The following is a 22,708-nucleotide window of genomic DNA, read 5'->3' as shown; positions in this document are numbered from 1 at the left end:
AGCCCCCAGGAGGCAAGGATGGAATAATGGTTCCCATGGATACCGTGCGGAACTTCAACCTTATCCTAAACCGGTTGAGTCCGTGCAGAACTAGGAAGGTCTGAGACCTGCGTTCGAGTGGGGGACTAGGGCATAACGGGAGTAAAACCCCTTGCCCCTTTCGTCCATCGGCTTCTGCACCTCTTGTACGAGGAATTGCTCGTGAGAGGGGTCCCTGAAGGGGGACCGGGCTGGAACAAAATAGAGGTGGTACCTATGCTCCACCGTGCGCAGGATCCAGCGATCTGAAATTAACTGGGGCCACGCCAGGAGAAAGCGGGATTGGGATCCCGGCCTGTGACTGGTACACCGCCCTCAGGCGCACCCTGGACCTATTGTCCATCAGGCTTGGCAGCCTGGGGCTGTCCTTGCCGCTTGCCAACAAAGGGTAAATCCTGAATGGCCTACTGCAGCTCCGGCCGGAGGTTTGAAACCTGAAGCCATGAGATGCACCTCATGGCGACACCAAAGGCCAGAGTCCTGGCTGCAGAGTCTGCTGCGTCCAACGAGGCCTGGAGGGACGCTCTGGGTACCTTTTTTTTTTTTTTTTTTTTTTTTTTTCCCCGTCCTCCAAGACGGTAGCGAACTCTTGGCGGGAGTTTTGAGGGAGAAACTCCGTAAACTAAACTACCTCCACCCAGGTGCTAATTATCATCGCAGCTAAGCAAGCCTTGTTGCTTTGCAACCCAGAGCTGCAGGGCCTCTGCAGAGTACACCTGGCAGCCAAACAGGTTCATTTGCCAAGCCTCTTTCGGTTTCGGGGCTGGCGCCCGCTGGCCATCATATCAGAATCGTGGTCTTGAGCATAAGATCTGCGTATGTGGGATGACACAGATGCGTGTCCGGATGGCCATGGAGGTACTAAAAGAAGGCACAGGCAGAGTCTCTGACTCTATCGGACCTTGCCCGACTCGGCACCGGGAACCGGCACCGGGAGGCGTAACGGTACCTGGAACGAGATCCAGACCCACAACCAGAATGGTGCCTGGAGGTCGACCGAGATCTCGAGGCTCGGGGAGAGGCTACAGGAGTCAAGGTACCTGTCGCGGACCCGGGAGTCGGAACGGTGCCGATAGCAGGTCGGCGAACGGGACACCGACCGGTGCAGCGAGTGCGACCAGTACCGATGAGGAAAACAGCACCGGGACTGCAAGTGGTGTCGGGCGTGCCGACAGGATCTGGAGTGTCTGCGGGACCGTGATCATGAACGGTGCCGCTCTGCTGTGTTGACAGAGGACGGTCACATGAAGAGAGTGTATCACCCGCACCGGCGGTGCCGGGGTCAGGCAGCATCGACTCTGTCATGGCAATGAGATCCCTCGCCGTTGGTAACGTCTCCAGCGTGGAGGGAACAGCAGGCTCAACCACAGTGCATACTGGGGAGCTGTCAGGCACCGGATTCGACGGCCCTCGTGGGACCGGGATCGACGGTACCGAGGTCGTCAGAGCTTCGGTAGGCGTCGGTGCCGGGCGATCCGAGTTAGATGAGCTGTCCGGCTGCGGTGCCGTCGGCACGGAAGCAGCAGGAGCAATAAGCTCAACCACGGCGCGCGCCGGGGAGCCGTCAGGCACCGGATTCTACGGCCCTTATGGGACTGGAATCGACGGTGCCGACGTTGTCGGTGCCTCAGAGGCGTCGGTGCTGGGAAATCCGACTTAGACGAGCTCTCTGGCTGTGGTGCAGTTGGCACGGAAGCAGCAGGAGCAGTAGCTCAACCACGGCGCGTGCCGGGGAGCCGTCAGGCACCGGATTCTACGGCCCTTGTGGGACCGGGATCGACGGTGCCGACGTCGTCGGTGTCGCAGCAAGTGTCGGTGCCGGGCGATCCGACTTAAACGAGCTCTCTGGCTGCGGTGCCGTTGGCACGGAAGCAGCAGGAGCAGTAGCTCAACCACGGCGCGTGCCGGGGAGCCGTCAGGCACCAGATTCTACGGCCCTTGTGGGACCGGGATCGACGGTGCCGACGTCGTCGGTGCTGCAGCAGGTGTTGGTGCCAGGCGATCCGACCTAGACGAGCTCTCTGGCTGTGGTGCCGTTGGCACGGAAGCAGCAGGAGCAGTAGCTCAACCACGGCGCGTGCCGGGGAGCCGTCAGGCACCGGATTCGACGGCCCTTGTGGGACCGGGATCGACGGTGCCGACGTCGTCGGTGCCTCAGCAGGTGTCGGTGCCGGACGATCCGACTTAGATGAGCTCTCTGGCTGCGGTGCCGTTGGCACGGAAGCAGCAGGAGCAGAAGCTCTACCACGGCGCGTGCCGGGGAGCTGTCAGGCACCGGATTCAATTGCCCTGGGGGACTGGAATCGACGGTGCCGATGTCATCGGTGCCTCTGCAGGTGTCGGTGCCGGGCAATCCGACTTAGGCGAGCTCTCTGGGTGCGATGCAGGTGGCACGGAAGCAGCAGGAGCAGGGGGCTCAACCACGGCGCGTGCCGGGGAGCCGTCAGGCACTAGCAGGACTTGTAGGCTCTCTCGACCTCGGAGGAAGGGAGCGGTGCCGAGTCGACTTCGGTGCCGGCGACGGCCGGTGCCGAAAGGCCTTGGTAGTACCGGCGGGGTCCAGTGCCGAGGAGGCGCTTCTGCCAGCCGCTTGATCATCGCTCGGCGCCGAAGGTGGAGGGGTAAGTGAAAGTCCCGCTCCTTTTTGTTCTCGGCTTAAAAGCCTTGCAAATGGGGCACTTAGCTGTCAAGTGCAATTTCAAACAGGAGTCGTGTGGATCTCCCTTCGGCATCGGCTTCTGGCAGGCCGAGCCCATTTTAAAACCCGGTGAGCCGTGCATGAGCTCCGGCACCGGGTTCATGGAAGGGGCTACTTCCTGAACCCTGCTAACAATTACTAAACTAACTATGTTAGCAGAGAAAAAACGTATAACTATACAAATATATATATAAAAGGATTATAACTGCATAACTATATACGAGAACTACGAGTAGCTAGGGAAGTGGAGGTCAGCTAAGCCGCGCTCCACTGTTCCAACGACCGACACGGGCGGTAAGAAGGAACTGAGGAGCGGGTGGGCCGGCAGGGGTATATATCAAGCGCCATGATGGCGCCACTCCAGGGGGCGACCTGCCGGCCCACCGAGTTGCTGGGGTAAAGGTTTTCCGACGAGTGTGCACGCACGGCGCGCACACCTAACTGGAATGGATATGAGCAATCACTCGAAGAAGAACTATCCATGATGACTCTAAGATCTTTTTCCTGATTTGTTGTAGCTAAATTAGCCCCCATCATATTGTATGTATAGTTGGGGTTATTTTTTCCAATGTGCACTACTTTACATTTATCTACATTAAATTTTTTTTGCCATTTTGTTGCCCAATCACTTAGTTTTGTAAGATCTTTTTGAAGTTCTTCACAATCTGCTTTGGTCGTAACTATCTTGAGCAGTTTAGTATCATCTGCAAACTTTGCCACCTCACTGTTTACCCCTTTCTCCAGATCCTTTATGAATAAGTTGAATAGGATTGGTCCTAGGACTGACCCTTGGAGAACATCTGTAGTTACCCCTCTCCATTCTGAGAATTCACCATTTATTCCTACCCTTTGTTCCCTGTCTTTTAACCAGTTCTCAATCCATGAAAGGACCTTCCCTTTTATTCCATGACAATTTACGTAAGAGCCTTTGGTGAGGGACCTTCTCAAAGGTTTTCTGGAAATCTAAGTACACTATGTCCACTGGATCCCCCTTGTCCACATGTTTGTTTGACCCCTTCAAAGAACTCTAATAGATTAGTAAGACACGATTTCCCTTTACAGAAACCATGCTGACTTTTGCCCAACAATTTATGTTCTTCTAGGTCTTCTAGGTGTCTGACTATTTTATTCTTTACTATTGTTTCAACTAATTTTCCCGGTACCGACCTTAGACTTACTGGTCTGTAATTGCCGGGATCACCTCCAGAGCCCTTTTTAAATATTGGCATTACATTAGCTATCTTCCAGTCATTGGTTTCAGAAGCTGATTTAAAGGACAGGTTACAAACCCTAGTTAATAGTTATGCAACTTCACATTTCAGTTCTTTCAGAACTCTTGGGTGAATGCCATCTGGTCCCTGTGCCTTGTTAATGTTAAGTTTATCAATTAATTCCAAAACTTCCTCTAGTGACACTTCAATCTGTGACAGTTCCCCAGATTTGTCACCTACAGAAGTTGGCTCAGGTTTGGGAATCTCCCGAACATCCTCAGCGTGAAGACTGAAGCAAAGAATTCGTTTAGTTTCTCCGCAATGACTTTATCGTCTTTAAGCGCTCCTTTTGTATCTCGATCATCCAGCAGTCCCCACTGGTTGTTCAGCAGGCTTCCTGCCTCTGATGTACTTAAAAAACATTTTGTTATTACCTTTTGAGTTTTGGCTAGCCATTCTTCGAACGTCTCTTTGGCTTTTCATACTACATTTTTACACTTAATTTGACAGTGTTTATGCTCCTTTCTATGTACCTCACTAAGATTTGACTTCCACTTTTTAAAAGATGCCTTTTTATTTCTTACTGCTTCTTTTACATGGTTGTTAAGCCACAGTGGCTCTTTTTTTAGTTCTTTTACTGTGTTTCTTAATTTGGGGTATACAGTTCAGTTGGGCCTCTATTATGGTGTCTTTAAAAAGCGTCCATGCGGCTTGCAGGGATTTCACTTTAGTCACTGTACCTTTTAATTTCTGTTTAACTAACCCCCTCGTTTTTGCATAGTTCCCCTTTTTGAAATTAAATCTACAGTATTGGGCTGTTGAGATGTTCTTCCCACCACAGGGATGTTAAATGTTGTTATGTCACGTTTCTTAATGCACCACTGGAAGGCACTCAGATACTATGGTGATGAGTGTAATTAACGAACCAATATAGCATAAAAAGGGGAATATGATGTTAGGTAATTGGGGAGGGCTAAGGCTCTGATCTTGCTTCCACTTAAGTCAGAACTCCCACTGATTTTAGTGGCCTAGGGTTCACACTCTAAGAGGGGCCAAGGGTCATTGAGAAAGAAAAAGAGAGCAAACATTTTGGGGGGGAAGACTGTGGGCCTCACATTGAGGCACAGTGTGTCAAATGGAACCTGTTACAGAACAGGGGTTCTGCTTGGAAGTGTGATTATTAAAATGTGTTTCTAGGCTACTAGTGACTTCCATCATGTATTCTCACTTTAGGCTCAAGCATGCCTTAAGGCACAGCCCCACATTGGGCATGGCAAGGAGCTGCACTGCTCCAGGGAGAGCTCTGGGAAGTAATCAGCAACTGCACAGGTATGTAGGGAGAGTACACCTGCTGCCACTAGCCAGAGTGCAACATACTCCCCCACTGTATGCCTCCTCTCAATTCTGCTGACAGATGGCTAGAGGGCAGGGCCATGGTCACACCTCCTCTAGGCTCTCTTTGATTCTGCAGCTGGAACGTTGACAATTTTGTTGTTGTGAGAAAGAGGAGAAGCTACCCTCTCTCATAGCTGTTTTGGCTCTTCAGGTCTAAAGGAATAACATGCTTTTTGTCACACATATAAGCACTCAATTCTGAAATACTCCCACATATACACACACACTCTGAACAGACTGTTGAGTAAAAACCAACCCTTTTTATAGTCACCTTTCAGAGCAGAACTGCGGCTAGATATCACAGAATGCTATAGGGCAAAGTGTATATTTAAAATATACTTATCTGATCCTGGAAGCAGGCTTCTCTGCCATGTGTAATGTTTGCTGAGATTCTGAAATTGGCCACATTATTATAGATCTAAATTACTAATACCATTTGTAATCGTAAAATGGCCTTTTGGGCCTAATGATGTCAATTGTTATCTTTCAATTTCAATTTAGTATGTGCCGATGAGTTATGATACTATATTTACCAGCAGCAGCACATATGATCACTAGTGATTTAGACTGGTCTTCTAGTGCAGGTAACACTACTGCAATAATTTGCTATTATAAATGGACAAAGAGTGCCCTCTCCTGTTTGGTAATAATGCAAAATGTGGCTCATCCTTGGGTACAATTCTGAGTGTTTCTATACCCACATTTTTCCTTTCTAACCTCTGTGCAACAAGACAGATGTGTTTGCCGCATGGGACCTTAAAACTTGTTACTTAAGCCCTTAAATAAAATTAGCCTTATTTTCAGAGGTGTTGAGCACTTACAGCTCTCATCGATAATACATATGTTGGTTACAGGATTTGCCACATTAGATCAGACTACTGGTCCATGCTGTCTGGAGACCTGCCTTAATCAGTGTCCAGTATATCTGAAGCTGTAGAGGAAACTGAAAATCCTATATGTACAGCACCTAGCACATTGCCAGAGACAAATAGGCCCCAATTTCCAAATCTGGGTGCTTAGAGTTAGGCACCTAAATAGAACTCAGCACAGCTTCACTGACCAATGTGGTCAAAGATGTTTTTCTTTTTTAAGGAATTTATAACAAGATTTTTTTTTTTAAAGCCCTCACTGGTCAGAGAAATGTTGTGGAGCCTTGCTAACAACTATTGTGCTTAAACACAATTGATAGAATTGTTTCGGTCATAAGGCCCTAATGCCCATCTACCTAGCAGTAATCACTGTGTCAGAAGGACTACCTGTAACACCATAATGCCCTGCCCAAGTTATAACACATTTTATCTTGCATGTGAACCAAAATTTTGTTTTATCTGTGTTTTGGAATATATTGACAGACCCTTGTAAAGATCAGAGCTGTAAAAGTGTTCTGGAACACAGTTAAAACATAGTTTGACTTTGATCCCAGCTACATAAGTGAGACTAAATTCTGTTTATAATACAATTAAGGCATTATTATATTTTATAACACACTCTTCTGACATGGCAAAGATTGCTAAAATCATGAGTAGGCAACAGGTTGCTGATTGTCCATAGGCTGTAGAGAACCCCATTAACTAATCAATTGAGGTTGTATGTTATTTTTAATATTCCTTCTTTTTAGCCTAATTGTAGTCTCTTAGAAAAGTGCAGAGGACATCCTTTTTAAAAAAACATGCTGTTTCCTTTTTCATAAAATGATCTTTACACACATTACCCATAGTGTGTCCTGCAAAGAGGGCTGCAAAGAGGAAATTGATAATTGGCTGACTAATTTGATCACAATGTTATTAACTTTCCTTAAAGATGAAATAATATGCTGATAAGCATGCACTTCTTCGCTGCTCATACGTTAGTCAAAGCATGTTTTGTGTAACTTCGTAATGTCGCTGGATGAGCTGATATGATTGGTCAACTCTCTGTGGGTGTAAATTGGCACAAAGGATTAATTACTGGCTAATTAAATTGTCCCCCTAACAAGGAAGTGAGTGTTTGCCATTCTTTTAAATATCAATGGGAACATAAAATAAACAAGAATGTTTCTGGAGAAAAAAAATCAGCTTTCCACAAATAGTTATAATACTGTGTTTTGTAATTTATTTACATGAAATGACACATCCAAATACAGCCAAGTTGCATTAATATAGATTTAAACAAACATGTAAAGCTAACAGATTTTCAGAATTTACCCTCTTCACCCTCCCAACCCTTAAAAAATAGAATTAGATTCTTATATTTTAATATGGTGCAGTATTCCCTGGTTCTTATGCTGTCAGTTACACAGCTGTGCAACTTTGTTCAATAATATTGACTAATGCAGCTCTGACTGTTTTCACTCTTCTTTGCTCCTGAGCTTCAAATTCATCATTAACCACATAGAAAAAATACAAAAACCAATTTTAAAATTCTATTTTCAAACTCATTTAAAAGTACAATTAAAAAACACAATCAGAATTCCTTGTTTAAAAATCCACATTGGCACAGAGCCCATATGATTTACTGTTGTACACATTGGCATTAAAATGAACCCTACCGGATAAATGTTCAAAGCATTGCAAAGGGTTTGAAGCGGAATGGTCCCTGCTAACATTACGGGGAGTTGTGTGGTTAAATCACAACACACACACTGTTTGAAAGTGTTTTTCTAAATTCACAAAAATAAAAATAATCTGCATTCTTTACACCAGAATGACTATGTGATTCTTTGCAATTTTTGAGAGAGACCCTGGACCAGATTCTACAGTGCTTACTCAGAGCTCCATCTTCCCAGGCAGGACCAGCTCTAACATTTTTGCCGCTCAAAGCAAAAAAAGAGGGCCACGCCGCCCGGCCCCCGCAAGGGCCGTGCAGCTGACCCCCCGCGAGCATTGCGCCACCCAAACCCCTACCCCCGAGTGTCGCGTCACGCCGCCCAAGCCCCCTCGCCCCTCCTGAGCACCACACCGTGCCACCCAAGTCCCCGCCCCCCCGAGCGCCGTGCCATCCAAGTCCCCCGCCCCTCCTGAGCACCGCACCGTGCCACCCAAGTCCCCGCCCCCCCGAGTGTTGTGTCGCGCCGCCCAAGTCCCCACCCCCCGTGCCATGCTGCTGAAGCCCACCCCCACCAAGCACCACACCGCCCAAGTCCCCGCCCCCCCCGAGCGCCGTGCCATCCAAGTCCCCGCCCCCCCGAGCGCCGTGCCATCCAAGCCCCCCGCCCCTCCTGAGCACCGCACCATGCCGCCCAAGCCCCCCGCCCCCCCGAGCATTGTGTCGTGCCGCCCAAGTCCCCACCCCCCATGCCATGCTGCTGAAGCCCACCCCCACCAAGCACCACACCGCCCAAGTCCCCGCCCCCCCAGCACCGTGCCATGCCACCCAAGCCCTTCTGCCCCCTCCCAGCACCGCCTGGCCGAACCAAAAAAACCAAAACCAAACCCTGAGCACCGCTCTGTCCAAAGGTGCCGACCCAAGCACATGCTTGGTAAGCTGGTGTCTGGAGCCGGCCCTGTTCCCAGGATACTCAGTGCTGCTGAAAGAAAAGTGGTTCCCCAAAGCATTGGCACAGCACATTCAAAGTCTGCTCAGCACGTGTGTGAAGAGTTCCAGTCTTCTGCCCATTGAGGAAAAACATGCAACACGTTTGGCCATATGAGCAAATCTCTATACTTGCACAGAACTGAGCACGGATGAGTAGGGGAAAAAATGAGACTGGTCCAGCCTGAGGTAACTTGTGGCTGGGATATGCAGTGTGTGCTTGCAGGCTGGTGAATGAAATGATGTGTGCTGATCCATTTTTAAAGGTGTCAGTGACTCCTGCTGCCATTCAGGAGCAATAGCTCACTTAAGTGTGTTTAAGAGCAGCAGTTAGAGCAAAAGTGGGCAAACTACAGCCCACGGGCCACATCTGGCCTGTGGGACCATCCTGCCCGGCCCTTGAGCTCCCAGCCGGGGAGGCTAGCCCCCAGCCCCTCTCCTGCTGTCCCCCTTCCCCTGCAGCCTCAGCTCGCCATGCCACCAACGTTCTGGTCAGTGGGGCTGTGAGCTCCTGCCGGGCAGCATGGCAATGAAAGTTGCCGGCCTGCCCCGGTGTTCTAGAATGTGCAGCGGTGTGGCTGGCTCCAGCGAGGTGGCATGGCTGCCAGTCCTGGTGCTCTGAGCGGCATGGTAAGGGGGCGGGGAGCAGGGGTGTGGATAGGGGTTGGGGCAGTCAGGAGACAGGGAGCAGGGGGTGGTTGGATAGGCATGGGAGTCCTGGGGGGTCAGTTGGGGGCAGGGGGTCCCAGGAGGGGGCAGTCAGGGGACAAGGAGCAGGGGGAGTTGGATGGTCGGAGGTTCTGAGGGGGGCAGTCAGAGGGCAGGGGCCAGGCTGTTTGGGGAAGTACAGCCTTCCCTACCTGGCCCTCCATACAGTTTCTGAACCCCAATGTGGCCCTCAGGCCAAAAAGTTTGCCCACCCCGAGTCGAGGAATCTGAGAACAGGGATAACATGCAGCCAGTATGTGTCTGAGGGCTCTATAGAAACAGTGTCTGTCACAGCCAACTTTGCCGGGCCTCATGATGATATATGTTCACATTCATTCAAGCCTACAGCATCTCCTCCACTCAGATTATATCCATTTCCTGAACCACATGTAACAAAGTACCATTTTCACATTGGCTCTCTCGGAATCCTGATCCACACCCTGCAGGACAGAGCTCCCACTCCTGATTCAGACTGCAATGGAAATTTTGTACTAGTAAGGACTGCAGGATTTTGACATTTTAGGTAAATTAGGGCCCAATCCTGCTGCTGGGATTCTTTCCCCTCAACTTCAATGGGTCCTCAGTGGGCCAAATTCTGCTGTTGCTTTTGCTGGTGTAAAAAGCAGAATTTGACCCACTGATGAATGTTAGCTAGTAAATTGTATATTAATGTGTAACTGATCTACAGTTTTTGTTCAGAAAAAGGCATTTTAGAACCAAACCAATGGTATCACTCCACATAGATACTGTGTAAAAAACCCAACCCGCCACCAAGAAGTTATGTGACTGCTTTATCATCTCATTTAACCTTTCCAAAGCTAAGACATGCTAGTTTACTCAGAGGAATATACGAACGCTGCGGAATGGGTGACAACTGCTGCATCAATATGTTTTTACAAGCTAATGCTTAAGAATGCTAGAGAATATTTGTGCTCTGATTGCATTCTGTTTGTAGCAGAGGCCTTCACCGATAGATCAGTTTTTCCATTTGTTGTAATCCCAGCCCAGGAACCAGCCTGTGAATGTAGGGGGTTCATATCCTTGCTTCACAATAACAAGTGGGGTCCCCTTGTCTCTTCCAGAAGGATCTGTCTCAATATAGCGTTTGGCTTAAGAGATAACAGTAAAACATGGAAAATATTAGTCCATTCACCAGAAAAAAAATAATTAAAATACTCAGGAAAATAAGCTGAATCAGTGCAATAACAGCTTAGTTTAATTACATCAAATGATCAAATAATTATTGCTTTCTCTCAGCTGCCAGTCAAATTTTCAGAATTGTGGGCTCAGATGTCAGTTTAAAAAAACAAAAACAAGATTCGGGCACAGTGGTCTTTGCCCTGGTCATTTGGTTCCTACCATGTAATAGCTCTTTAGCTCTGGAACGGGTAAAGACCTCAGGTACTGCTGCTGGAATGTAGATGCTTCACTCATGGTTTTTCCAAGGAAGAGCCTTATGGCTGAATCCAATGGTTTGCCTTGGTATCCCTAAGTGATGCTAGTAAATGTCTGAAAACAAGCTAGGTAACTATGTCTGCAGGGAGGCGAGCGTGTGCCAGCATTTTCAGTATAAATCTTAGGATGGGTTAATTCACATCGCTGCTGGCACATATTTTACAATAGAGGGACATTTAAAAATTGGATTTCAGACTGCTCAAGAAGTTTAGGCACACAACAGATTGCACCCATGTAAATTCTGGGAGCAGAATTTAGCCCATTATAACAGAATTAGAGAAGGGCAACAATGAGCAGTCTTGGAAGCTTTATTTATTTCTCTGGCTATAAATGGTTTAGCCACTCCACATACAAAACTTCCAGGGCAGATTCTACAGACACGGGTCCTTCATACTTTTTAACAATATTTTGCTGCCTATTAACACCATGTTGATGAATTTCATTCTTTAAAGAAAGTTACATTTAAGAATAATAGAGTTGAGTTTTTGGTGACTGTTGCATAGTTTAAAATGGCACATAAAGAGGCAATAACCTAATCATGGAATCTTCAAAGGTAATTGCTATTGACTAACTCTTTTAAACACCACGCTTAGTATAATTAGAGTGTTGACCATTTCACATCTCCTCTTTCATTCATTTCTTTAATCACCACTGAATCCATTTCAAGCAGCATTTTGTCAAACACATTTCTTACCAGATTTCACAGATTCATTTCGCTCAGTTTCATTAGCATCTTTACCAATCCAGACAAACACCTGTAAGTAGACAATTGAAAAGTTTAGTTGTCATATTGTTATGGGGATTGGCTCAGATTCTGATCTTATTTACACTATTGAAATCTAGAGTAATTCCACTGACTCCATTAGGAGAAAAAGCAGGCATCAATTCAGTGACTCCAAAGTTACACGAGTGTAAATGAGATCAGAATCTTGCCCATCATATTTAAAGACACAAGTTTTCTATAGACACAGTTCTATGCTTGAAAATCTCTCCACATTCTGGACATTTGCAAGTTCAGTGCTAAATCCTATAATTTCAGGGACATTTGTTAGACCCTCTCTCTTCATAGATTTGTCCTAGTGTTCTGCAAATTTTTTCAAGTTAAACTAAAAATGTTGGGCCTGATTCTCTTCTGCCTTGCACCTTGTGTAGTCATGCAGAATGGATGAAAAACACAACCAAACAGAATTCTAGGTAGTACTGTACACTTACTTTGCACAGATGGAAGGAATAGGAGAATCAGGCTAATTATTTATAACCCATGCTGAAATCCCCTCCTCCCCACAGTTGTATAGATCACAAACCAGGGCAATGTGTTCTGCATATGCATGTGTTTCTAGTAATCAGACTTTTTCAGTGTGTGATTAAAAAAATATGAGAAACATCTTTAGTTTTTATGTTTGTTGGGCCAAATCCAGCCCTGGTTCTGCAATGCAGGCGATTCCTCACTCCCTATATACTGTGAAAACGTGCTCCATAACAACTCTTTGTATGCAGTGTGGATGGGGGTGAGGGTGTAGGGGCATGATGGATCTAAAAGCCAACCCCATTTGTTTTGGGTGTATGCTGCCCTTCGGTGGCAGTAATAGCTGCTGAACAACTGTGCTGGTTTCCCACAAGCTGGTGGAAAGGAGTGAGATTCTGTTTTCTCCAATCCCTGTGAAGTTCCCCTGAAGAAGGCCAGTTTGCAGAGGTGCTCAGCAGGAGCCTACGATTTGGCCCATTCTCTACTCAAGTGCTTTTTCTGCCACACACTGCTATGTGGAGGCTTCTGGAGGCTTCTGTAGGTTTGGAAAGGATTTTGTACAAGAATTTTGAAGACAAACAGAAATCTCCAAAACATTGTTGGGCCGATTTGCATTGCACTGTGGTGGCTTATAGTTATGCAACTTCCATTAGCATTAATAGGAAATGCAACCATAATCTTGCATGATGGCTTGAAAAAAGACGGTTACTCACCTTTGTAACTGTTGTTCTTCGAGATGTGTTGCTCACATCCATTCCAGTTAGGTGTGCGCGCCGCGCGTGCACGTTCGTCGGAAACTTTTTACCCTAGCAACTCCAGTGGGCCGGCAGGTCGCCCCCTGGAGTGGCGCCGCCATGGCGCCCAATATATATCTCTGCCGGCCCACCCGCTCCTCGGTTCCTTCTTGCCGGCTACTCCGACAGTGGGGAAGGAGGGCGGGTGTGGAATGGATGTGAGCAACACATCTCGAAGAACAACAGTTACAAAGGTGAGTAACCGTCTTTTCTTCTTCGAGTGATTGCTCACATCCATTCCAGTTAGGTGAATCCCAAGCCATACCTAGGCGGTGGGGTCGGAGCGAGAAGTCGCGGCATGGAGCACTGCAGATCCGAAGGCCGCATCCTCTCTTGACTGCTGGACCAGGGCGTAGTGGGAAGCAAAGGTGTGGACCGATGACCAGGTCGCTGCCCGACAGATTTCCTGGATGGGCACACGGGCGAGGAAAGCCAGCGACGACGCCTGCGCCCTGGTAGAATGCGCAGTCACACGGCCCGTAGGGACATGGGCCAAGTCATAGCAGGTCCTGATGCAGGACGTTACCCAAGAGGACAACCTCTGGGAGGAGATAGGAAGCCCTTTCATGCGGTCCGCTACTGCCACGAAAAGCTGGGGGGATTTGCGGAAGGGCTTGGTCCTCTCCACGTAGAACGCGAGAGCCCTACGGACATCAAGCAAGTGGAGCTGCTGCTCCCTGCCTGAGGAGTGAGGTTTCGGGAAAAAAACCGGGAGGAATATCTCTTGGTTGACGTGGAAGGCTGAGACCACCTTGGGGAGAAAAGCAGGGTGTGGTCTCAGCTGCACCTTGTCCTTGTGGAAGACCGTATATGGGGGGTCTACCACAAGAGCCCGGAGTTCCGACACCCGTCTAGCTGAGGTGATAGCTACTAGAAAGGCCGTCTTCCAAGAGAGGTAAAGCAGGGAGCAAGTAGCTAACGGCTCAAAGGGGGGCCCCATGAGCCGGGACAACACCAGGTTAAGATCCCAGGTTGGAGCAGGGGGACGGACGTTAGGGTATAAACGTTCCAGCCCCTTAAGGAATCTAGACACCGTCGGGTGAGAAAAAACAGAGCGACCATCCGCACCCGGGTGAAAGGTGGAGATAGCTGCTAGGTGGACTCGCAACGACGATATGGCCAGACCTTGCCCTTTGAGGGACCAAATGTAGTCTAAGATGTCGGCTACCGAAACTCCAATAGGGCGGAGATTTCTCTCCACACACCAACAGGAGAAGCGCTTCCATTTGGCCAAATATGTCGCTCTTGTGGACGGCTTCCTGCTGCCCAAGAGCACCTCCCTCACCGGCGTGGAACAGCGCAGCTCAGAGCCAGTCAGCCACGCAGGAGCCACGCCGCTAGGTGCAGCGACTGCAGGTCCGGGTGACAGAGGGTCCCGTGCTCCTGGGTAATCAGGTCCGGATGAAGGGGCAGGGGAACTGGGTCGGCTATGGTCAGGTCCAGCAGCATGGAGTACCAGTGCTGTCTGGGCCATGCCGGGGCTACCATGATCACGTGAGCCCTGTCCCTGCGCACCTTCAGAAGGACCCTGTGGACCAAAGGGAATGGGGGAAACGCATAGTACAGGTGGGTCGACCACTGGATGAGGAAGGCATCCGCTATCGACCCGGGCTCCCTGCCCTGAAAGGAGCTGAACGCTTGGCACTTCCTGTTTCCCTTGGACGCGAAGAGGTCCACACGGGGATAACCCCACCTCCAGAAGATGGAGAGGGCGACGTCTGGGCGAAGGGACCACTCGTGGGACAGGAAGGATCTGCTCAATCGATCCGCCAGCGTGTTCCGTACTCCGGGGAGGAAGGAAGCCATGAGGTGAATGGAGTGGGCTACACAAAAGTCCCAGAGTCGTATCGCCTCGTGGCACAGGGAGGAGGATCTGGTGCCGCCCTGCTTGTTGATATAATACATGGTCGTCGTGTTGTCGGTGAACACCGCGACACAGCGACCCTGAAGCTGATGACAGAACGTTTGACAAGCAAGACGGACCGCTCTCAACTCCCGCATGTTGATGTGTAGCCCCACCTCCTCCTGGGACCACAGGCCCTGCGTCCTCAGGGTCCCTAGGTGGGCCCCCCAGCCGAGATCTGAGGCATCCGTTGTTAGGGACACCGAGGGCTGAGGTGGGTGGAAGGGGAGACCCGCACATAAAACCGACTGGTCTAGCCACCAGCCGAGGGAATCTAATACCCTCTGGGGGATTGTGATTAACATATCTAGCGGCTGTCTTGTCGGCCTGTAATGACTGATGAGCCACAACTGGAGAGGCCTCATGCGGAGCCGAGCGTAGTCGGTCACAAAAGTACAAGCCGCCATGTGGCCTAACAGGGTTAGACATGTCCTCACTGACGTTAAGGGGTCTGTCCGCAGCCGTTGCACGATCGCCGACAAGGCCTGGAACCGCTGCAATGGCAGCAAGGCCCTGCCTACAGTGGCGTCCAGGACGGCCCCGATGAATTCCACCCTTTGTGTGGGAACCAGGGTGGACTTGTCTGTGTTTACCAAGAGGCCCAGAGTGGCGAACATGTCGGTGATCACGCGGACATGGCTGCAGACTTGTTGTTCCGACGTGCCCCGAATCAACCAATCGTCCAGATACGGAAACACGTGGATACGACTGCGCCGAAGCTGCGCCACCACAACTGCCATGCATTTCGTAAACACCCTCGGGGCCGTGGACAAGCCAAATGGGAGGACTGCAAATTGATAATGAAGAGACCCCACAACGAAGCGAAGGAAACGTCTGTGACGTGGCCAGATGGCAATGTGAAAATACGCGTCCTGCATGTCGAGGGCGGCGTACCAGTCTCCCGGATCCAGGGATGGGATAATGGTCCCCAAGGATACCATGCGGAACTTCAACTTCACCAGGTACTTGTTGAGCTCTCGCAGGTCGAGGATAGGCCTGAGGCCCCCCTTGGCCTTGGGGATCAGGAAGTAGCGGGAATAAAACCCCTTGCCTTTCTCGTTCTCCGGCACCGCCTCTATAGCTCCTTTGCCGAGGAGCGTCTGCACCTCCTGCCGAAGGAATTGCTCGTGAGAGGGGTCCCTGAAGAGGGACGAGGAAGGGGGGCGGGGAGGAGGAAATGAAACAAACAGCAGGCGGTATCCCGACTGCACCGTGCGTAAGACCCAGCGGTCTGATGTTATTAGGGACCACGCTGGGAGGAAAAACGAAAGGCGGTTGGAAAACGGGGGGGAAGGATCCATTGGGGAAACTGTTACTGCGCCCTCGGGCGCACCTTCAAAATGAAGGCTTAGGTCCAGGCGGGGGCTTAGAGGAGCCTTGGTTCTGCCCCCCTTGGTTCCCCGAGTGCCTGCGCCTTCCGTTCCTGCCGCGGCGCCTGTTAAGGTCCTGCCGCTGGCGGAACTGGGAATACGGCCTGCGCTGTTGTTGTTGTTGCTGCGGCCGGAAGGGTCTGCGTTGCGTCACTGGTGTGTGCATCCCGAGTGACCGCATGATAACTCGGTTGTCTTTCAGACTCTTGAGTCTGGGGTCTGTCTTGTCCGAGAATAAGCCTTGGCCTTCGAAAGGAAGGTCCTGTATAGTGTGCTGGAGCTCCGGCGGAAGGCCAGAAACCTGCAGCCAGGAGAGGCGACGCATTGTTACCCCCGACGCGAGGGTACGGGCAGCCAAGTCCGCAGCGTCCAAAGAGGCTTGCAAGGACGTGCGTGCGACCTTCTTGCCTTCCTCCAAGATGGCCGTAAACTCTTGGCGAGCATCTTGTGGCAGCAGCTCCTTGAATTTATCTGCTGCCACCCAGGAGTTGAAGGCGTATCTGCTCAGCAGGGCCTGCTGGTTGGAGACCCTGAGCTGCAGCGCCCCAGCCGAGTACACCTTACGGCCGAGGAGGTCCATCCGCCTGGCCTCCCTGGATTTGGGGGCTGGAGCCTCCTGGCCGTGACGCTCTTTATCGTTTACCGATTGGACCACCAGGGAACACGGAGTCGGGTGCACGTGGAGGTACTCGTAGCCCTTAGAAGGAGCCATGTACTTCCTCTCGACGCCCTTCGCAGTGGGAGGAATGGAGGCCGGAGACTGCCAGATGGTGTTGGCGTTGGCCTGGATGGTTCGTACGAACGGCAGGGCGACTCTGGTGGGAGCGTCTGCCGAGAGGATGGTCACAATTGGATCCTCTATCTCCGAGACCTCCTCGGCTTGCAGACTCAGATTTTGAGCTACTCGCCTGAGGAGGTCCTGGTGCGCCCTGAGGTCCAGCGGGGGGGGGCTGTTGGAGGAGGTCCCAGCCACCGCTTCATCCGGGGAGGAGGATGAGGAGACCCCCGGCAAGAGAGTGTCTAACGGCGGGTCTCCTTCGGCCCTCGCCTCTACCTCAGGAGCCAAAGCGGAGTCTTGATGCTTGGACCCTTCCTCCCCATCCGGGGAGGGAGGGGGGCGAGACAACGAGGCTTCAGGTGCCCTGCGCTCCGCAGTCGCCGGCCTAGCAGGGAGCTGTTGGGGGCCCTGGGCCTGATGATATGCCCAGGGTGTCCAGAATCCCCATTGTTGCGGGCCTTGGTCCTGCTGTGGCGGATCGCTGAACAGCGCCGCCTGCCGGTCGGTGCCCAGCGCATACCCACTGTCCGTTAGTGAAGATACGGACGGCTGTCTAGAGGGCCATGGCGGGGCGGACCCTGGATGGTAAGGGTCTGCGCGGGCCGGCACGGACGATCGTCTCAGTGCCGGGGACCGGTGCCGGGAGTCATATCGGTGCCGGGACCGGGACCGGGTTCTGTCACGGTGCCGGGATCTGGACCGGTACCGGGCGCCGCTTCGGTGCCGGGATTGGGACCTGCCACCAGCTCGGTGCCGGGAGGTCGACCGGGACCGGGACCTGCCACCAGCTCGGTGCCGGGAGGTCGACCGGTGCGGCGAATGATGTCTGGATCGGCTCCTGGATTCGCGGTGCCGGTATCGGCGGCTGGAGACCGACCGCGATCGTCTTGATGTCGACCGGCGCCGCGAGTGCGACCGGTACCGCTGAGGGGAGCGGTGCCGGGACTGCGAGCGGCGGCGGGATCTGGAGCGACCGTGGCGTCGGGACCTGGATCGAGAACGTGAGTCCCGAGACGGTGCCGACATCATAGGCTTGCCTCTGGACACGACCCGCACCGGAGGTACCGGGGGTGGCAGCTGAGTGGGCTCAGTCATGGCTATGAGGTCCCGTGCCGAGGCGAAGGTCTCTGGTGTGGATGGCACCACTATCTCAACCCCAGATGTCATGGGGGAGCTTGGCGGCACCGGACTCGACGGACCCGCCGGGCCCGGAGTCGACGGTGCCGGCGGCGCCGCGGCCGATGTTGTGGCCGGGCGCTCCAGTCGGGTCTGCCTGGCCGGAGTAATAGACTTCGACGGCCTAGGCTCTGTCCCCGGTGCCGGAGAAGGTCGGTGCCGGGGAGTCTTCTCGGTGCCGGTGCGATCCGGTGCCGGCGCCGAGATCACGGCCTGCGAAGCCGCCGGGTCAAGTGCCGCCTCCATAAGGAGAGTCCGGAGCCTTTGATCCCTCTCCTTCTTTGTCCTTGGCTTAAAAGCCTTGCAGATGCGGCACTTGTCGGATCTGTGCGATTCCCCCAGGCACTTCAGGCACGCGTCGTGGGGATCGCTGGTAGGCATGGGCTTCTTGCAGGCTGCACACTGCTTGAAGCCCGGCGAACCAGGCATGAGCCCGGTGCCGGGTGCCGGGTGCCGGGAAGGGCTAAGCCCCCGGCGAAGAACTATTTACAAACTACTTAACTACTACTATCTACACTTAACAATCTAATTAACAACTACAATAGTGCTAGAGATAACGATAGAGAACAAGGAGAGCTAGGGACGTGGAGGACAGCTATGCCGCGCTCCACAGTTCCAACGACCGACACGGCGGTAAGAAGGAACTGAGGAGCGGGTGGGCCGGCAGAGATATATATTGGGCGCCATGGCGGCGCCACTCCAGGGGGCGACCTGCCGGCCCACTGGAGTTGCTAGGGTAAAAAGTTTCCGACAAACGTGCACGCGCGGCGCGCACGCCTAACTGGAATGGATGTGAGCAATCACTCGAAGAAGAACATAGTGGATATTCATAGTTGCATGTCAAATAGCTCAAGAGAAAACATAGCTCTATTTTCTTCCTCGGTTATAATTTCAATAAGCAAAATCCCTTCTAGCTTCAAAACATGGTACTTTTTGTATGTAATTATCGTTACTCCTCTGCTTTTATGGTAATTCTCCTAGTGTCTTCTCGCTGGTTGTCCATCTGTAAATTGTTGTTAGGAGTAAATACTTTTTGTCACCACATAAAACATTAAGGACACAGCTTACCTGCTCCCAAGTATCTAACAACATGACATCATCTTCAGCTAAATCATCCTGAGTGAATTCTCCTGGGACCTCCTCAATCTAAAATGGATAATAAAATTGGTATTGTAGGCCCATTCAAGATTTTCATGCTTGAGTTTGGACAAAGATGAGACTTTTGAAATGGATGACTCTAAAAACAGTCATGCATTTGCTTTTTTTTTTTTCCTCCCCCCTCCCTTCTGTAGAAGCAGGTTCAAAACTGATGTTGATCTATGAGTGAAATGCAGTAGACTGGGAGGAGCAAATCAGACATCTGGCCACATCATAAACCTATCTTTCAGTTTGACACAATTGGGAGTCTGTGCTCAGGAAAGGCACAGATATCAAATGGTAGCAGTGAGTGTGGTAAATTGGGACTGAGATGCACTGGCAGACAGGGGTAGGGAAATCCGCTTAGTGCCTACCTACACTAAATGCCTGGAGAGAGCCAAACTTTCGGCTTGTATGTTCATGGGCATTAATATTTACTAGGTACCACAACACCAAGTAAGTGAAGGAAGGCAATAGTTTTGATGTGCAGTCCATGGGCTCAGTCCTGAAATGGCAAAACTCCCAAATGACTTAAAAAAATGGGACCTTTTGCTTGACTAAGGAATTCAAGGTTGGGCCTCAAGAGAATCAGAGGCTAACTTCTTCAGATGTGTTAAAGGCAAGTAGGAAAGCAGTTCCATTTTGGTTTCTATAAAGCAGGAGAGGTAATAGTTCAGCTAGTGGTCAGGCTGCCATTGTTTGATGTGACTGAAAGGCTTGTCTGTGCTTGGCAATGCTGAGCTGAGGAAGGGGCAGAAGGTGCAAAGAACCTTTTCTCCCTCCTCTCTCTTGTGAGCATGTGCAGGAGCTGGGAATGATTGGCTCCTTGTGCTGTCCTGAGTGCAAAGACATGGGAAGGTGAGCACTAAAGTGAGGCCAGGTCCTATGGAATTTAATAGAAAGTGATAACTTTGGATATAGGTTTTTTTTTTTTAAACCATCTTGTAGACCTTTATAGAAAATTCTATTCCCCTGTAGATTTCCATGGGAGGGTTTGAAAAGGCTGCAGGAAAGACATACCTCTCCATTACATTTTATAAGATCTTAGTACTTTTCTAAGAACTTTCTTGGTTTCATCTCTTTTAAATTGGATGGGATCTTTCCGCAAGGGACATGACTAGGGAGAAGCTCCACTCCCTCCATGCTAGTCAGCAGTGTTCGCCCAAGAGAGAGTGCCTCCTTACCAAGTGTGGTGCAGTGCCTGTGCTCTCAGAACTCCCTAAGTCAATGTGCCTCAGTCACACAAACCTGCTCTGGAAATGCCTGCTGGGGAAGCGTGCCTCCTCACCTCCCTCAATACTCAGAACCTTAAAGGCACAATTACAGGAAAACTTCCATCTGCCTCCGGCACTATGGGTTAATGAGGGGTCAAGGAACCTTCCCTTTCCCCACCACCACTAGCAACACTTGAAGGACCCAGGCATGATATAGGCTTAGCGTTTTCCTGAACAACGGGCTGTGGGCTCAGCTAGCATATACGGCAATTCTCCAGGGCTCCATGAAAACATGGCTAGGAGGGTTTGGTCGGGGCCTTACCTATCAGTGCACCTTCTAGTTGCAGGTAGCCGACACTAGCAGGAGTACAAGCTACTTCCTCCAGAAGCAGGGCTCTCCCCAGAACTTCCTAAGGCATTCATGCCTGTGACTGCCTATGTCTTCAGAGCATCGCTCATCCCCTCTAGCTTTCCACCTGCCACCACCATCACCACCTCTACAGAGAGCAGTAATGTAGGCCATGATTTTGAATTCTTAAATAAACCTACTACAGTGCAAGTCTGGTTTTGACACATTCATCTTTTCCATCAAACTTTTTTTCTCCCAACACACTGATCTGCATATAACAAAATGGAAGGAAATAGTCTTGAACTTTTATTCCCTCCAGCAGTCACCGGTTTGTATCCCTACAGGACTAGTCCAGACACTCTACACCATTTTTATCTTGTGCTGCTTGGTAAGCATTGGGATAGTAGACTAGCAATGCACAAAGGTACCATGCTGTGTCAATGGAGGCCTCAGGTGGTGTTTCATTTAGTGTCTATTGCTGCCCAATATGTCAGAGTACAGAATTATCAGAGGGGAAAGTATCCATCATATACTTACAATAAACCTGCCAGTCTTATTGGAACAGCCATAGAGACGAGGCGGGTGGTCTTCGGACTCAGTTAGCAGCTGTGCTGAAGTCTGGTATTTTTTCTTACCTCCAAGGGCTCTCCAGAATTCCTCTGGAATATACATGACACAATCTACTTGGCATTGAGTTTTATGTTTTCTTCTTTAACTTAATGGATACTGTTTCAAAAATCCCCAAACAATATTCCCTTTGACTGGCCCATAATGTGTAAGTTTTTCTTTAATAGTTCTATTCTTCCCATTGTTTATAAAAGCCAATGCAGATATTCATGTGATTACACGTAATCCCACCTTGCTCTCTCTCTCTCTATTTGTTTTAGTCACTCAGTATGTGGAAAGGCCTAAATTCTGTTGCACCTACTGCAACTTAATTAACTTCTGTAGGACAGCACCACTTTTAAATCAGCTCAGATTCTGGACAAATATCCTTATTGCAAAACACAGCCAGATTTTCAGAGAAAGGAGAGTGTAACTGGTTTGTCCACAAAAGTGTGTATTTGCAAAAAAAAAAACATTTGTATGAACATTTGGGACCCAATCCTGTCTGGTATTGTGCAGCTTCAGTCCCACTGAGCAGCCAGATTGCCCAGTACTAACCTGGTTCCTGGCTTTCCTCAATCCTAGTGGTCTGACATTTCAGAATGCTGGCTACATATTGAGCTCCTTTTTCCTCTTCTCTGCTTGCTCCTTTTCCGACCCAGGTGTAGCCGGAGTTCGTTGGCAGTTTCAAAACAAAAACATCATTGGAGTTCAATGAAGTTGCATCAACATCAACCTAGAGCAAGAGTGAGATTGTTTCATTTTTCTGATTTTTAAATAACCCACACATTCACCTTTCTACACACTGATGTACACCTGTAATACTGGTCTAAATCTAAAGTAACTGCATTGTCTGCTGGGGTGTTTCTCTACATTTACACTGCACTAGCCTGGAGCACATCTACACTGGAGCTACACCTGTAACTTCCATCCCAGGCAGACATAAGAACACTAGTTTTTATCTAGTGCACTGGAAATAGCATTGTAGCCATGGTGCCAAAGGCTAACCACCCGTGTATGATCCTATCCAAGACCTTAAGTTTGTACATGGGCAGCTACACTGACCTGCTGCAGCTACACTGCTATTTTTAGTGCACTAGTCTGATCAAAACTAGCATG

General features: G+C 50.2%; 1 protein-coding gene across 1 annotated transcript in view; it reads right to left on the bottom strand.

The window, feature by feature from the left end:
* Nucleotides 1–8,670: 8,670 nt before the first annotated feature.
* SCIN (scinderin) overlaps nt 8,671–22,708 on the bottom strand; it is a 154,688-nt gene continuing 140,650 nt past the window's right edge. Inside the window, 5 exon segments of the mRNA XM_050938788.1 lie at nt 8,671–10,670; nt 11,711–11,771; nt 19,352–19,429; nt 21,521–21,642; nt 22,148–22,325. Of these exon segments, the coding sequence (XP_050794745.1) occupies nt 10,537–10,670; nt 11,711–11,771; nt 19,352–19,429; nt 21,521–21,642; nt 22,148–22,325 (573 nt within the window). The 3' untranslated portion in view covers nt 8,671–10,536.

This window comes from Gopherus flavomarginatus, chromosome 2 (genome assembly GCF_025201925.1).
Source record: "Gopherus flavomarginatus isolate rGopFla2 chromosome 2, rGopFla2.mat.asm, whole genome shotgun sequence".
Taxonomy (NCBI): Eukaryota; Metazoa; Chordata; order Testudines; family Testudinidae; genus Gopherus; species Gopherus flavomarginatus.
This window is presented reverse-complemented; position numbering and strand designations above follow the sequence as displayed.